The sequence below is a fragment of the Acyrthosiphon pisum genome, chromosome X (genome assembly GCF_005508785.2).
Source record: "Acyrthosiphon pisum isolate AL4f chromosome X, pea_aphid_22Mar2018_4r6ur, whole genome shotgun sequence".
Lineage (NCBI taxonomy): Eukaryota > Metazoa > Arthropoda > Insecta > Hemiptera > Aphididae > Acyrthosiphon > Acyrthosiphon pisum.
Window position 1 is genome coordinate 21,439,465 of NC_042493.1, and position 17,216 is coordinate 21,456,680.

Genomic DNA, 17,216 nt, shown 5'->3' on the forward strand with positions numbered 1-17,216 from the left:
TATGCAATAAATATGCATTTTCATTCAAAATATGTTAAAATATGCAAAAAAAAAAAATTGAACCATAGAATTTACACATTACGAAACGTCGACATTTATAATCAAAATTGTTCTAGGTGAATTGTAGAAGAACATGCATTTGCATATAAATCCGGGCCCTAATTATAATCATATATCAAGCGTGTTTCAAAAAATGTATATATGATACACATTTTTATTGAGAAAAATACCAAGCAAAAGTAGGCAAGTTAATGAAAATAATTAACTCAAGTTAAGTTAAGAGAATACAAGATTGATAAGTTAAAAGAGAATATAGAAAAAAACATAATCTACTTTTTTTAAATTAATATGTGGATTACGTAAAGATGAATGCGTTCTTTATAATTTCCTAAATTATAATAAACAATTTTATTGAACTTTCAATGTAATGTACAGTGTATATGCTATTTTACTATACATGATTATTAAATATTTAAACTATATCAACACACCCCAATTAATAATTTAACAAATATTAATTATTTTATTTTGAATAACAATTTAAGATCATAAAATATTATACCTATCTAATCTACTAAAATATATCTATTTAGGTAGGTACACATTGCGCCTGTAATTTATACATTGCACAGCTATGTCGTACAAATAATGATACCATTGGTAATTATAATTATAAAAGTAAATTAATATGATTTTTTAGTATTATTTTTTTGATAAAGGTAGATAATCTTATAAAGAATCTTGTATTACATTTTAAAATCTTAGATTTAAAAAGAAAAATGTTAACGAATTCTTAACTCAAAATAATTTGTTAATTTTCGTGAATTTTACGTATTTTATCAATTTTTGAACTTTAAAAGCTAATAAAAAAAACTGTGACTAAGGATTTTTAATATTTTTCAAAGGTCATTGTAACAATATAGTAGAAGCCTTGTATTAAATTTTCAAATAGTTTTACTCAACAAATAAAGTTTTATTGACATTCGTAGAAAAAAAAACTAATAAAATTGGAAACGGAAAATGTCTCTAAACAGTTCAAAACAAATCAAAATATTTTAAAAATATTATCATGTATATAAAATGGAAATATAAACAACCAGTGGAAATTTCATGTATCTACAATCATTTTATTTAAAGTTACACCAAAAACCAAGGTCGATTTTGCGTAAAAATTCCCGTTTTTCCTTAATTTTTTTTTTGTTTTTCAAAGCGCTTTTGGCCTCCCCAATGCACCAAAAATATTCACTTTCCCATCGAACAAGATACTGAAGTTGAAAATCGAAGCATTATTTCGACTACTTATCGTGTACACAGACACAAAAGAACACCAATCATTGTAAAATCAATACATTTATCGTTCCACTCAGAATCTAAAAATCATAATACTTAAATATTTTTGAACTACTAAATATTTTAAAAAAATGTTATAATGTATAAAAATGATAAAATAAATATTTAGTTTAATTTTAGTTTTTAAATATGAAGTGGATATAGATACCTATAATAGATATATCTACAGTTATTCGTTATTGAATTACAACAAAATAAGAAAACCATTTTACGAGGATTCGTTAATTTATGGCTGAATATCCATGTTAAAAAAATATCAACTTCAAACGCTCATATACCTACAAATTTAATTTGACTTTCCGCTAAACAATTTTTTTTAAAGGTGTGAAGAATTTTGTATTACATTTTCAAATCTTAAATATAAATAACTCAAAATTATTTATAAAATTTTTGCGATTTTGACGAATTTTGACAAAATTCTAACTTTAGACGCTCATAAACAGTTATTGTGGATTCTACTTTTGTTTTAATTTTCACCAACAAAAATGTATAAGAAATTTTGTATTAAATTCTCAAGTTTTTTTACCAAACGAAAGTTATGAAAAAAAATATCGACATTTTCTTATGTCTATAAATAGCTCAAAACTAGTCTAAATATTTTAATGGTGCTTAGAAAATGCTAGTAAAAACATACGGTGACAATTTTAAGTATCTACGAACTATGGTAATTAGTTTTTTAGTTACCTGCATAAAAATCCCCCTTTTTCTTAATTTTTTATTTTTCCCGTTGCTTTTGAAAACTACTGGGAATTTTTAATTTTGACCTCTCAAAAGTACCAACTAGACTCACTTCGCCATCAGAACAGATGCTAAAGTGGATAATCGAAACATTATTTCTACTATAAAAAATGTTTACAGACAAAAAAAATAATGTATCATGTAAAAATCAATACATTTATCGCTGAGAATCTAAAATAAAAATAAAAATTATTTGGAAAAAAAATAATAAATATTGATTAGAACAAAAATTATTTCATTTGTCTGGTCTTCCTGCTGTTACACCTGTATATATATTATTATCAATTGAGTATAATATATTGTACAACATATTATCAACGGTATAGATATTATAAAATAATATTATATAGGTACCTAGCCTATTATAGATGTAATTATACAAGTACTATAACCTACTTAGAGAAATTCACTTGTTCTACTCACTTGCAATTGGTAAATGGTATCTTCAATTTTTTTTATTTTTGAATTAAATCCATTCACGTTATTGTATTTTGCCATCATCTCGGAATCGTACGTACGCACTATTAGAGCTTTTTTGATTTTTAAATCGTTCCTGCCATATTAGAAAACATTTTCATTATTCGATTTACACACCTGACTAAAAATTGTTAAGTACCTACATATAATATTATACTATTTTACAATTGGTTTCATTATTATAATATGTTGCTTTAGTCACTGCATGTCAGTATGACAGTATGTCAGTGCCAGCTAATATGTACCCATCTGATGAAACTCCATTCAACAAAATATGATAAAAATTAAAGGCATTCAAAATCGATAAAAACTTAAATAAACAATATTTTAAAATTAAAGGCGTATAGATTGAGAAACCTCTTACACAGTTACACATATTTATTACCTGATTTGCATACGGCTATTTTTGTTAATCTCGTTTTGTTTTGCGTTCGTCTCAATTTTTGATTGCAAACTGTTCGCATCTAATTGTAAATTCACAATTTTATGTTCGTGTTCTTTCATTGCCGCAACAATAATAGCTTCCGATTTCATTCTAAAAATATAATAGCTATGGGTGAAGGTAGGTATCTATATAATTACAATTTACAATACATTGCACATCATTGTATCAGACTTGGGTAGGTATTGGACATAAGTACCTATGTCGGAGTATATAGGTATGTACTATATACTATATAGTTGTCACTCGGTAAATATTGTTGGTAGGCAATTTTAATTTGATTCATTTAAAATTTAAACTAGTATAGACTAATACCTACCTATAACAAGTAAATACAGATGGTTGGAAAAACTGCATGGGTGTCTTATGTCTATATATTTGACTCTATTTGCACAATAAATGGTATGTATGTGAGCAGACATTTTCGAAGTATCTACTATCTATACCTATAACCTATCTATGGAAAAAGTAAATTCTGCCCGACTTAGTGATGAATATTTATGCGCTGTAATACAAATCTCAACCTAAATATAGTTTGCAAGCTGATATGTATAAACAAATTATTAATTAACCAATGAATCCAGCTACAGAAATTACATTATTTTATAATTTTATATTTTAAAATTGTTAATAGTACCTACCTACCTATACCTAAATACCTAGGTACTAAGAATTAAGAAATGTTCGTACCTAATAGTAATTTTAATAGTATTAGGTAGTAAGTAATTAAATAATAATTATTAATAATTGCATTTTTAACAGCAATAACAATTTTAGAATTATGTGTAAAACTTTTTTTTTTATTAATATGGCCTTTGGGTCTCGATTGAACGTTGACCGTTAATCCTAGGTTTAAGTTATAATATAAATGTATTATACTATTTATAAGGCAAGGTGGACCGTGGATTTACAAATCCATGTTGTTATAAGGGATTATATAAATACCTCCTTAATCCTTGCTCCTGATATTAAAATATTTAATAGGTAGGTAGGTACGTAGGAAAACAAGATAAATAAATTCATTTTAGTATAGCGAAATGTACACACATTTTTTTTTTCATGACAAACTGTAATTGTCGATCTACAACGTTGAAATAATGTTCAATTTGATTTTTTCTGCTGATTTTCGCCTGCACGTCATGTTTAATTTGTTCATACTTTTGCTGTTCCTTATTTATAGCAAATAGTTTATAATCGGCGATGTTAGGGAAATCCTTTTTTACATTTCGTTTAAAAATTGCTTTGCCGTCCGCTTCTAATTCTTGAATTACTCCATTAACAAATTGGATGCTTAAAAGTATGTTATGTTTCACGGTCAAGGACTCCTTTAACATAATTAAAAATAAACTTATTATATACCAATATGAGACACCGCATGCTTCTAAAAGTAGGTGTATATACCTAATATTATCAGCAGGGCATAGAATCGTATTTACTAAAAAACAATGAAATAATATACTTATATACGTAGGTATACTAAAAATGTTAAATAATCAGTATCGGTAAATAGATACCTAGGTAAATCTATCTACGTATGCAGTTTTTTTTCATGTACCTAAGTGATGACATTTCCATTTTTATTTAATTAAGTTCAAAAATTCATAATTATTTAAAAATGGATATTAATAATATGCATTATTATTTATTATTGTTATTATTATTATTATTATTATTATTATTATTATTATTATTATTACATTTTAGGGGACTCGTACCAATGTGTTAGCCGCCACCGACGGATTAGCCCACCGCGGGATATCGGGAAAGTTCCCAAGGGTTACGATCCTCGTATTAAAACTCAGGGCCGATGTACTTGGACTACAAATTATTTGTTAATATTAAACTGCGTGTCAATGTTGTTTGTTGTCGTATACTCGTAAAACGATTTTGGATGTCATTTTGCTTGCACTATAGTTATACATGAGTTAGTTTATATATATTATTTTAAACCATCAAGATTTTTATAAAATTTGTTTTAATATTTTATATTCTGAGTTCTGAGCGGAGCGATTACATCTATAGTTGGTATACCTACTATTGAGAGGACAGAAAAATGATTGGAAAAACCAAAAAGACATTTTTTACGCAAAACCTTTTTTCGACAAAAAAAAATATTTGTGTAGAATGTAATGAATGAAATTTTTATCAAATATTTATAATATGCTAGCATTTATATACATGGAATAATTTTGACTTATTTGGAGATAATTTATAGACATTAATCATTTTAATTTTTTTTTTAATGATATTTGATAAAACATTTTATGCTCGGTCAAAAGCTTGAAAATTTAATATAAGGTTCCTCATAACTTATAAGTTGTTATTACTGAAATTAAGAAAAAAATTGAGCATATAAACCGTAGGTATAAGAGTTTCAAATGAGCGTTTGAAGTTAGAATTTTGGAGAAATTCGGAAATCATTTTGTAGTTAGATTTTGGACATTTAGTACCAGATTCTTCATACATTTATAAACTTATAATAAAAAAGCGGGTAAGTGGATGTCGCTCTGCTGTACAGAGTGTATAGTAGATTACAAGTGTGTCTCTGTATTATGGATTGTATTAAATTTGAATTCAATGATATCATATCATTGTATATGAAAAACGATTCTGAGCGGAGACTGTTCATCGGTCTGGATATTTTATGTTGTTATAATAGGCTGTATGTTGATTTAATATTATAAATTACAACAAAGAACTAAAATCGTTATTTTTATTTTTATTCGTTTCTATGGTGTAAACAAATCGTTGGAAATTAAAATCCCATTTGGTTTTACATAATGGTGTTTATTTTTTGTTATATCCTGTATACAAAATATGTACCAGAAGGAGTGCTTCTATTTCAACGTATAGTACCTTATCTTTTAGAAAATTGGATCAAGATGGTACTTTAGAAAGGTCATTTTTCCATTTTCTCAATAGTTCTTTAATGCCACGGGAAAAACAACCAAAAAATTACGAAAAATCACTAAAAATGGGATTTTAATTTCTAACGCTTTTGTTATCAACATAGAAACGAATAATAAATAATAATACCTATTATAATATTCAACTTACAGGGTATAATAATTAATAACAATATATCCAGACTGACAAACCGTCTCCGCTCAGAATCAAATTCAAATCATTAAATGTTTATATCTTCATTTTCTATATACACCATAACATATTTTGAAAATATTTTAACTTTTTTTGAGCTATTAACTAAAAAGCGTGAAAATTGTAATTCAAGACTCCTGATATATTGTTACAATAGCAGTTGAAAATTAATATTAAAAATACATACGCACAATTTTTTTTAATAAGCATATTTAAAGTTAGAGTTTAAACGAAATTTATTAAACTTAAAATTTAAAAAAATTCTGCAGTTAAAAATGTATGAAATGTTTAACTTTTATATCTAAGGATTGAAAAGTTAAAACAAAGTTCTACGTAAATAAGTTATATATAAATTAGTTTATTCACAATAATATCATCAATTATACTTAGTAATATCGTAGCTAGGCTGACTGACCGTCGTCGTTCAAAATCGTTTTTCTTGTACAATGATGAATGAATAATGATAATATTATATTATTGAATTAAAATTTAATACAATCCATTACAGTGACCCACTTGTAACCAACTTTACAGCAGAGCGAAACCCATTTCGATTTTCTTAAACATAAATTATTAATATCGATATATCAATAAAATAATACATATATTGAATACCTACTATTTAAATTACTACATTAACACCTATTAATTATTATTACCTAATGGTTAATAATGTCTATACAATTATAACTAATATTATACTTATTACGTCTTAACATTATATAAGAAACTATTTTTGCTCTTTCACTGATCATAATGATACAGATAACAGGTATATGCTGTATCGGGACGTTCACTAGAAAAATTAACTCGTTCACGTCCAAATTCATATTATTTTCAAATGAACACGTTCACGTTCACATTTGTTGAAAATATGAATGGGTTCATTTAATTTATTTTATTTTTATGTATTATTTAAATACGAATACAAAATCGTGGAAATCATAATATTATTGTTGTTTTATGTCCAGGCGTGCCCACTGGAATTTCATGTATTTTATTTTTATAATTTGCAAAAATATATTATATTATATTGTATCATAATAGTATTATTAATCAATATTTATTAAATAATAAATACATTTTAATGTCTTTAAAATCATTCAAATTGATTAAATATATAAACGTCGTTCACGTTCACGTTCTAATTGAAAAAACGAGCGACGGTATGAAGCGTCACTAAATGTGAACGATATTGAGTAAACACTGGGTATATGAGGGTAATACCTACTACATACGTCATAATATCATATATTTTATTTTGATAATACTATAAAAGTATACAGGGTAAATATAATATGATACTTACATTGGACAAACCTTTTGCGTTTGTGATAAAATTATTTAAACTGGGAAGAATTGTATTTTTCGTGTTTTTGAAGTATACGTTAGTGTTGTCCATTTTACAATGCAACGAAATACGCCTAGTAACGATTGACTTGAATCCTTGTAGGTTATAATTTTTGGCAAGTCTTGGGCGTTTTTTCAATTGCAGATTAATTATAAGTAGGTATCTAGTACCATCCACCAGCTACCATTCACTGTAATTATTAAAAACATTTAACCTATCTATCAACGATACTACCTAACTACACAAACATCAAGATGTTATCGATTTAACATATTAAGTAGCAGACAATCACCGCGAGAAACCGTGAATGTTTTTGCTAAGTCCTGTTCCCCTTCTAAATTCTAAATTCTATTTCTACGCTTATATCAGCTATATAACATAAATTACCTATAGGTATACTTACATGACTACATAGTACATTGTTATTCTATATTGTGCCTATATATAGCAGGGGCATCATTTGAGACGTTGCAGCAGGGTATGCTTATACATAGGGTACCTAAAATTGATCGAGATAATGTTTTGGCCTGACTATCCGTTTTCTGCGACGGGCGAGAATAATATATATATATTTTTTAATTGGTTTTAATTATTGGCAACTATGTCCATGTGATATTATAGTTTAAATGAAATATAAAAATATTTGGATTATATTGTATGTGTGACTGAAGATTTCAGGATTTGTTTTATATAGGTAGGTACCTACAATAAATAGTGTCTATAAATATTTAAATATTAATAATTTAAGAACCTACCTATTAACTTAATATTAATAGGTATACAATATTCATGATATTATATTAGATTATTAGATAGAAAATATAAAGATTTTAATTTTTGAGCGTAGTAAGAATATTTTTTTGTTTTTGTAATAACTCTATAGTACAAATATGTACAATATAATATAATATAATATAATTTTTTTGGACGGCCTAGTCTTAGCTACCTTTCAAAAAGTTGAAATGACTCCTGATATATAGGACGATAAAAAACATTCAAGTACCTGTGTGAACCTACACATGGGTGAGTCCTGCAGATGAAAATGTTAACATAATGTATATTTAAATATGTATATGATGGTCACTATTCACTATACCGTCTATACCTACCTTGACTGCGATATACTATTATAAAAATACATTATACAATATAAAACACCTAACACGCTATTAATAGATACACTATATTATATAATTGGGGTATAATTGTTGTTATTATATCCCTGTTTCAACTTGTTTTATTCACATTCAAAATCCTATTTAATAGGAATGTTTTTGATAAACTGCAGAAGGGGGCAATACGATTGCGCGCAGTCCTTATCAGCGGTACCTTTTTAGGCGTACGCACGATGTAGAGAAGATCTTTTCTACATCGTGGGCGTACAATGGCGCGCGCGCTAAATTATTTTAAATTCTAAGCAACGTTGCCAAATATACAGGGGCACGGTAAATATCGAAGGAAGAACTTATGAAAATATAATTTATATGTAAGCAATACGAAGAGTATACAAGAGCATGAGTTTTTAGCCATAGTTGGAAATTGGTATCGGGGTTTTAAAATTTATCTTAAAAATATTAAATGTAATTTGTCAAATTTTTCAATTATTTACTTTTTAATTTATTAATTTTTCGATTTATTTAACCATTTTTTAACACTATTTTTTTTTTATAACAATAAGTATTTAAAAACTTCCTGAATGAATGCATTTGTATCTGTATTTAAATATAAAAATTAATTACGAGATAACTGAAATTTGTTATAAATAATTTGACAACGTCGCATCCAATTTCACGCGCAATCGTACGCTTTTGAATAGTCAAAATCATGTTCTTTGTTATTCCGGCACTCCGCGCTATCGTATGCCCAAAAAGGTAAAACGCGCGCAATCGTACTCCACCACTGCAGACTATACGTCTTAATCATATTTTTTTCTCAGTTTTAATTTGATTATAACATGTCATAACTCATAAAACCAAAACACATATTGGACATTTTGTATTCTTCAATTTCACGAAGAATTATAAAATTGTTTCTAGTTAGTTTATAAACATTTAGTACCTATTTATTCGCATTTCATACAAAATAGCATGTAGGTGCGATCTGTTATTTACTATTGTAAAAAATATGCGTGTTCTCAAAGCTGGGCAAGTTAATGATTTTTTTTAACTTAGTTATATACACTTTTCTTTTTAAACTATTCACGATAAATATTTTTTGACATGAAAACAAAATAGAATGAAATAGAGAAATATATTAAAATTAAAAATAAAATAAATTAACTTAACTTACTTCTAAAAGTGAAAAAATTAAAAAAATTGGGCAAATTGTTACAAAACTCCATAACTGATAATAAGCGATGACCCCCCCCCCCCCCCCCAACAATATTTTGATTTCACCACCATTCTCAGCGTCAAAAACTACATAAGTATGAATAAAAAAAAGATGTCCCGTAAGGAAGATCTAATATATATATATATATATATATATATATAAATAATAATACATAATGACATGATGACGGGTATAGTGAAGAAGAATGCTACCTATAACCAGTGATGGGAAAGTTCTTTCTAAAAATGAATTAGTTCAAGTTCAAGTTCAAGACATTAAATATGAACTAGTTCAAATTCTAGTTCAGTAGCTTATAGTTTTTAAAATTATCTAAAATTATAAGAGTTGCTAAAGAAAATAAAATAAAAAAATACTTAATTTAGGAATAAAAAAAAAAAATACGTGGAAATACGTGCGTCGAAACCGGTGATTTTTATTAGTATACAGCATACAATAATTTGTATGAACATATTAGTCTTGGGAATGTTATTTATAACACTTTATTGTATTATGTCAAGTTACAACAGAATTATAATAATATACCATTTATGGTATACCAACTATTCTTATCGGCGATCAACGGAGCGGCGTTGTGATTTCAGGGCAAAAACAAATATCCTAACTAAAAATAAACAAAATTAAAAACAAATTATTTCTTTTGATTCTTGAGAAGGAACCTGATCGGCTACAAAACATTTCAAAACGTTATCCTGTCGCCTGTTCTATGAAAATTAAATTGTCAATGAACGAAACCAAAACGTTCAAAATCATAATTAATAAGAACTTAGTTCACGTTCAAGTTCATTTCTTGAAAATCGAACTCGTTCATATCAAGTTCACACAATTTGAACGCGTCCAAGTGAACGCGTTCTTATGAACTCGTTCTTTCCCATCACTGCCTATAACCTATCTATAATAATTGACAAATATAATTTAATATAATTTCAGTAAAAGGTTATTTTTCACATGCTTGAAAAACGTTTAAAACGTTGTTTTATTTGTTTTTATTAAAAAAAACTGTAATTTTTTCCCACCCTGCTTCTACCTAGGTAGCTACTGTTAATGATTATAAGAACTTATTACTAGTAGGGAATTTATATGCAGGCACTATGGGGGGGTGCAAATTCTTCTAGGGATTTCATTTTTTTTTTCGATATTGATGGTATCGCATATATTGACTCAGCGATAGACTTATTAGTTATTATATTCTTTTTCTGTTATTTTAAAATATAATATATTATAAAGCCACAACAGCCAACAAGAAATGTATTATTTTTAAAGTTTCTTATCGCTGTCATAGAGCTATACAAGCTAATGTACAGCACACTCCACTCTACCCTGCCCACAGTGCTAGGAAGTAGTGAAGGAGGAATACATTATAATATTTTATTTGTTTTCTCGCTCTCTCTATATTGTACACCTGACGACTCTCTCTAAGCGCTGTCCATTAGTTTAGAGGTCTATGATTGCCGTCTATCGGGAGTATTCATGCCATTAATAGTATAATCTAATAATATCAACATTCGGCGCTGCGATTCTACGAATATTTTGTTGACAAATCAGTCAGTACCGCTACAGTTGTGTCGCTTTTACTTGTACCTATGTAAATCGTTGTCATTTTTTTTAAATATCCTATTTATTTTTCAATATGAGTACGAATAGTAAACGGTTGAGTGGTGATCAATATAAAAAAATTGCCCAATTAAAAAGTGAAAAGCTGCAATGTTTTAAATAAAACACAAAAATTGACTTATTTTTTTTTTACTTTTGGTAGTTGTAGTAATAGTAGTAACACTATCATATAAACACATGTGTAACACTACTAATATGAAAAAAATAGATGCTCAGGTTAGTGACAGTCAAACAACAATAAGTTTATCTGTTGAAGTGGACAATGTTGAACCGTATGGTAGTTGTGGATCAAATGAGTTAACTATAATATTATAATATATGGAGACAGACCCAGCTAAATGGGTTGTTAACGACGAATTTCGTGACTTTGTTGCAAATAATGATTTTAATCAAAATACGACAAACTAAACAAACAAACTTAAATTTTATTTTATCGAATTTAAGGGTGGCAATTTTCCACAAGCCTACAAGTGGTAGATATATAAATTATAAATACGCCTCTGCTTATTGCAATAACAAAGATAAAATAATAAGGTGGACAAGTGGGTACTGGGTACCCAGTGCCGCAAAAACCGGGTGTGCAGAGCGTGCCGCGCACACGGGCCCTAAGGCTTACATACATTTGGGGGGCCCCGGGCCCAACCTGGAGTAGACACTAAAATTGTCTAAAAACGCAAAACTTAATAGTTACTCACAATCATTTTTTTTTAAGTTAAAACATTAGTGTAGTTGTAGGTACACTAATATTACTTATTAGATTAAGTATGTTAACATAGAATGGTAAGTTTTAGTATATTATAAAATCAAATGGTAATAGATAGAATATGTATGTGGTGTGTACTATGTTAGAAAAAGGTGGGTATCAAGATGTATTCAAGTGTCAAAGTTTCATACTTTCTTAGTAGGTACTATTAATTTTTCCATAAGATCTATTTTTATCGCGTCTATGGGTTGTTGTTTGTCGAATTGTCAGGAGAACAACTCGAAAACTCAAATACTCGAAAACGACGAGGGTTGTCGAGTGACGACGTGCCATAAAAGTAATATTATTACTTATTAGTGTTTATTTATAAACTATTAAAATGTCGTGTTATACCAAGAATAATATCGAAACAATATTATATAATACATACAATATAAATTAATTTAGGAACGGGCCCAAAAAGAATATCACACACGGGCCACTTATTATGCCGTTACGGCACTGTGGGTACCACTCTGCTGTACAGTAGTTACTAGTTTTCGAGTATGTCGTTGTAATGGATGTGCTATATATATTATTGAATTCAATTATAAATCATTGTATACGATGATGAGTGATTCTGAGCGGAGACATTGTATCTGATTAAGAGGGTGAGAGACTGTGCGGTTTTTTGTACAAAAACATGTCTCACAGGAAAAACTCTCACACCCTGTAGAATAGTCGGATTTCGTTAATTTTTTTAAATTTAAAAGCAGAGGACATTTTGTAGGTCGCGGATTAAAGCCCGATTTTGAAAATTATAATTATAGAAGCTGAAATATGCATTTGAATAATGCACAATATTTGTTATTTTTCAAACGTATTTTTCTACTACTATTTAAAGTAAAATAAAAATTCGAGCTTTGATCTGAACTGCAAAAATTTCTCACCTTTCAGATAAAAAAAAAATGACCAAAATCCGACATATCAACGAGGCGTGAGAGTTTTTCCTGTTGAAGCATTTTTGTTCATCAAAACAGTGTTTCGATAATAGTCACCGAAGTTAATCACTGACTTGTGCTTGATGCGTGTGCGTAATTTGTAAGTATCTGTGCGTGTAATTGTAGCTCACTCCCCCTAATATCGATTTACATACTCACACACATGCACGTTCCGCGTGAAGATAACACAACATGTAAATTGAATTGCCTAAATTTTACTCCTTAATAAATGATTGCCACCGACACCCTTAATATACTCGTATAAATAATCAAATTTAATAGTTAAAAAAAAATTTAATAAAAATCGAAAATATGTCATGGCTATAAATAGTGTAACTTTCCGCAGTTTCCGGTTAACATTTTCTTTTTAATAGAGTTAGAAAAACTTGTTGGGAACATTCTATTCAAATATCTAATGTTAGCTGTGAGAAGGAAAACTTTTATACATTTATAACTTTCTAACTGAAAAATTATTTACAAAATTTGAAAAATGATCACGACTATAAAAGAATCGAAATTCTTTGAAATTCTTTACCGTAATACCGTGTATGCAAAATACTAATATAATCATTTGATTAACATGTCATTAAGAGTCTACGGTTATTCGTTTTGGAAATACAACAAAATATCAAAAATAGATTAATGGGAATTCAATAATTTACCACTGAATATCATGTATCGTAAAAATTATAAGTTCAAATGCTCTTAAAACATTAATGTTCCGTTTCAATATACCTTTTTTTAAATTATACATAGAAAAATGTATGTTAAATCTTCTATTAAAATGTTTAATCTTATAGCAATGAAAAGAAAAACTTTTATGTAGGTATTTCTAACTGAAAAATAATTTACAAAATTTAAACAATTTCTCATTGCTATAAAAAGCTCAAAAAGAGTCAAAACATTTCAAAAATGTTACCATTCGCGGAAAATGGTACTGTAAATATTTTGTGAAAATTCAAGGATCTACAGTAGTTTTTGAGTTACAACTTACAACATAAACATAAAATTGATTTTTTCAAAAATTGGTTTTGGGTAATAATGAGTAATGACCAATCGATTTTGACCTCTCAAAAGACCAATTATTTTTATATTTACTACTTTTATATTAGAAAAAATCAAAATATTTAAAGTGGTTTAGTTGTTGCCATAATACTACTATTATAACGCAGTGTTCAAACGAATAATGAATTGCGTGGAAAAACAACACATATCATTGTAAATGTAATTCCTACATTCTTTCGTTCCATTTAGAATCTTCTGTTTTTAAACGTTGTTTCGTTGGACAGAGACACATAGTATAGTTAGTATTTCTCTCAATATTATATTACAAAAAAATATAACTAAAATATTCTCCCTTTAAATATCAAATTTCGTCCAAATATTTGAATTTAAAATAAATATAAAAAAAAACTACGCTTATATAGGAGATTTTTAGATTTTTATTTACAATATTAAATACTTATAATAAACTTTGTTTTAAATTCTCAACCTTTAGATACAAGAACTGAACATTTTATAATTTTTTAAGTACAGAATAATTTGCGAATTCTCGTGACGAATTTTGTCAAAATTTTAACTTAAAATGTCATTGAAAAAAAATCATGCATATGTAAGTATCTTTAATTTTTTCAAACTGCTCTTATAAAAACTTATGAGAAATCTTGTATTAAATTTTCAAATCTTAGTTATAAATAAAAAACTTGTATCGATAGGTACTTATAGAAAAAAACTAAAAATTTAAAATGCCTATAAATATTAAATAGCTCAAAAAGAATCAAAATATTTTGAAAACTATACTGTATATAGAAAATTACAGTATAAATATTATTGGTTTATTTGTTTTTGCATTATTACAATAAAATAAGAAAATCGTTCGTGAGAAATCATAAATTTAAAAGTTTAAAATCAAACATTCATAAGAAATTAATTTAACTTTCCAGTTAACTTTTTTTGTTTTGTTAAAGGAAATGTAAAAGGAATCTTGCATTATATTTATGGACAATTTTTTATAAATTTCTAACTCAAAATAATTTTCAAATTTTTGTGGTTTTGACGATTTTTGTCAAAATTCTTACTTTAGACGCTTATAAAAAATTATTGTGGGTTTACGCTCAATTTTTTTTTTCAATTTTCAACTTATGAGGATTGAGGAACCTTTACAAAACTATTAAAAATCTAAATTTTCTTATGCCTATAAAATTAAAAGCTCAAAAAGAGCTAAACCATATATTTGAAAATGGTATGTTGTATAGACGAATATTCAGTGAAAATGTAATAGTTGTAAGTTTTTGCCATAATACTACTATTACTATCCAGTGTTCAAACAAATATGAAATAATGATTGCGTGCTTTGGCTTTGGACATGCTCCCGAGACACCCAGAAGAGTTGTATAATAGGTATAATATTATATTGTATGATAAATGGAAAGAAAACTGCAAGACATGCACGAAATTCTTATAGAACATATCAAAACTAATGCAAGAGTCAAAACCTTTAAGAAACTTGAAAGCAAAGACGAGAAATCCGTCAGAATAGATAATTGGAATTTTGAGTTGTAAACCAACTTTTTTTTTTTAACATTTATTTGAAAATATACAATCTGTAATAGTAGTTACACTATGCATATGAGCTGGATTATACAGTTGACTTGGTGACGTGAGGGGAGTAGCTACCCAGCAGTAACACTCGACGCGTAAACCAACTAAATTATTTATTGTTTATTTTTCAATTATTTTTTGTTTTGGATTAATATAGAATATTGTTGTTATAATGTAATTATTATTATTTACATATTTTCTTTAATTAAGTTGATTTCTGTTTTTTACATCACATTGTAAAAAAATATTTACAGTTTTGTGGCACCTTATCAACTATCAGTCCTCCTTATCACCCTTTAAATGAGCGGGGGGGGGGGGGGGCTACCCCACCATCGTACGGGCGGCCTTGATTAGGATAATGTTGGAAGACTTTCTCACAGTTAAATTTTAAATTGTTGTTCTTTAAATTTCTTAAATTTGTTCTTTAAATTGTATATTAAACAAAAACATCCCTAACCTCATTATTAGTGTTATTAGTGCATAGTATAATGTACAATACTGTGGATGACAAAATAAATAACTTGTAACAGGTTTTGAACAACCATAAAATTGAACAGATTCTGTGTGGCTTCTTTGATTTAGGATAATGTTGTAATGGAATAAGAACCATAATCAGACATTTTTGAACCATAAATCTTTATTAATTTACTATACCTTTCTATATTTTTAATACAATCTTCATAAAATCAATGATTTGATGTTGAAATAAATTCCTTTTTTTTTTTTTTTTGTTGAATAAGTTGGAAAAGACATCGAATGCATATTATTTGGAACGATTGAGACAAAAATAATAAACAACGAATCTGTAGTATTAATGTATCATTTATTTTTCATTATTTACTAATCAGTACTTATTGTGATTAATTAGTGTCCTTATTGTATAATTATTTTGAATAACATATATGTTTGTATTCTGGCTAGTCAAAAGTAGAAATTCTTATTAGATAGGTAGTTTTTTTTTTAAATAATTGAAGAAAAAAATATTAACATTTGTTAATATTTTAATATAATTATTAAAAAAAATGTTTAGTAGTCAGTTACCAAAATATTAGATTGTCTCAGCTAAAAATCTTTTTTTGTATATGATGATCATTGAATACATAATATCGACTGTGAATGTGGATGTATATACAGACTGGTTCAAATATTGGAAAAAAAAATGGGAATTTTATTCTTTTTTCAGCTTGTTTTATGTATTATTGTATTATTAATTATTTATTTAATGTATTTTTTAATTTTTATATTTAAAATAAGAGTATTCATTAAAACTATGACTTGAGTCTATGAGGCATGAATATATTATAAAGGTTATCATTCCTAAAATTATGGCAATATGCGTTCATTCGTAAATTATAAAACCTATCAATTTATTATGTGTACACTTCATCTATACGTGATATAAACAGTATGTCTGTATTATTCATGTCTGACAACCTAAATCCACTCATTCATGTGTAAGATTTTATTATATTAACACAACTCGCGATGTCTCATACTATTGTTCGGTGCTCA

At 27.3% G+C, this 17,216-nt stretch overlaps 1 protein-coding gene across 2 annotated transcripts in view; it reads right to left on the reverse strand.

Annotated features, from left to right (window-relative positions):
- LOC115035120 overlaps positions 1-7,930 on the reverse strand; it is a 9,517-nt gene extending 1,587 nt beyond the window's left edge. Inside the window, exons 1-3 of one of the 2 annotated variants that reach the window (XR_003840270.1) lie at positions 7,416-7,930; positions 4,055-4,332; positions 2,512-3,100 (exon numbers count right to left, since the gene is read on the reverse strand). Coding sequence is in view for 1 of the 2 variants with exons in the window: in XM_029492783.1 (XP_029348643.1) it covers positions 2,947-3,100; positions 4,055-4,332; positions 7,416-7,508 (525 nt within the window). In the remaining variant the exon portion in view is untranslated. Of the gene's footprint in view, positions 1-2,145; positions 3,101-4,054; positions 4,333-7,415 lie in introns of those variants that run through there. The other variant, XM_029492783.1, reaches the window with a different exon arrangement.
- Positions 7,931-17,216: the final 9,286 nt, after the last annotated feature.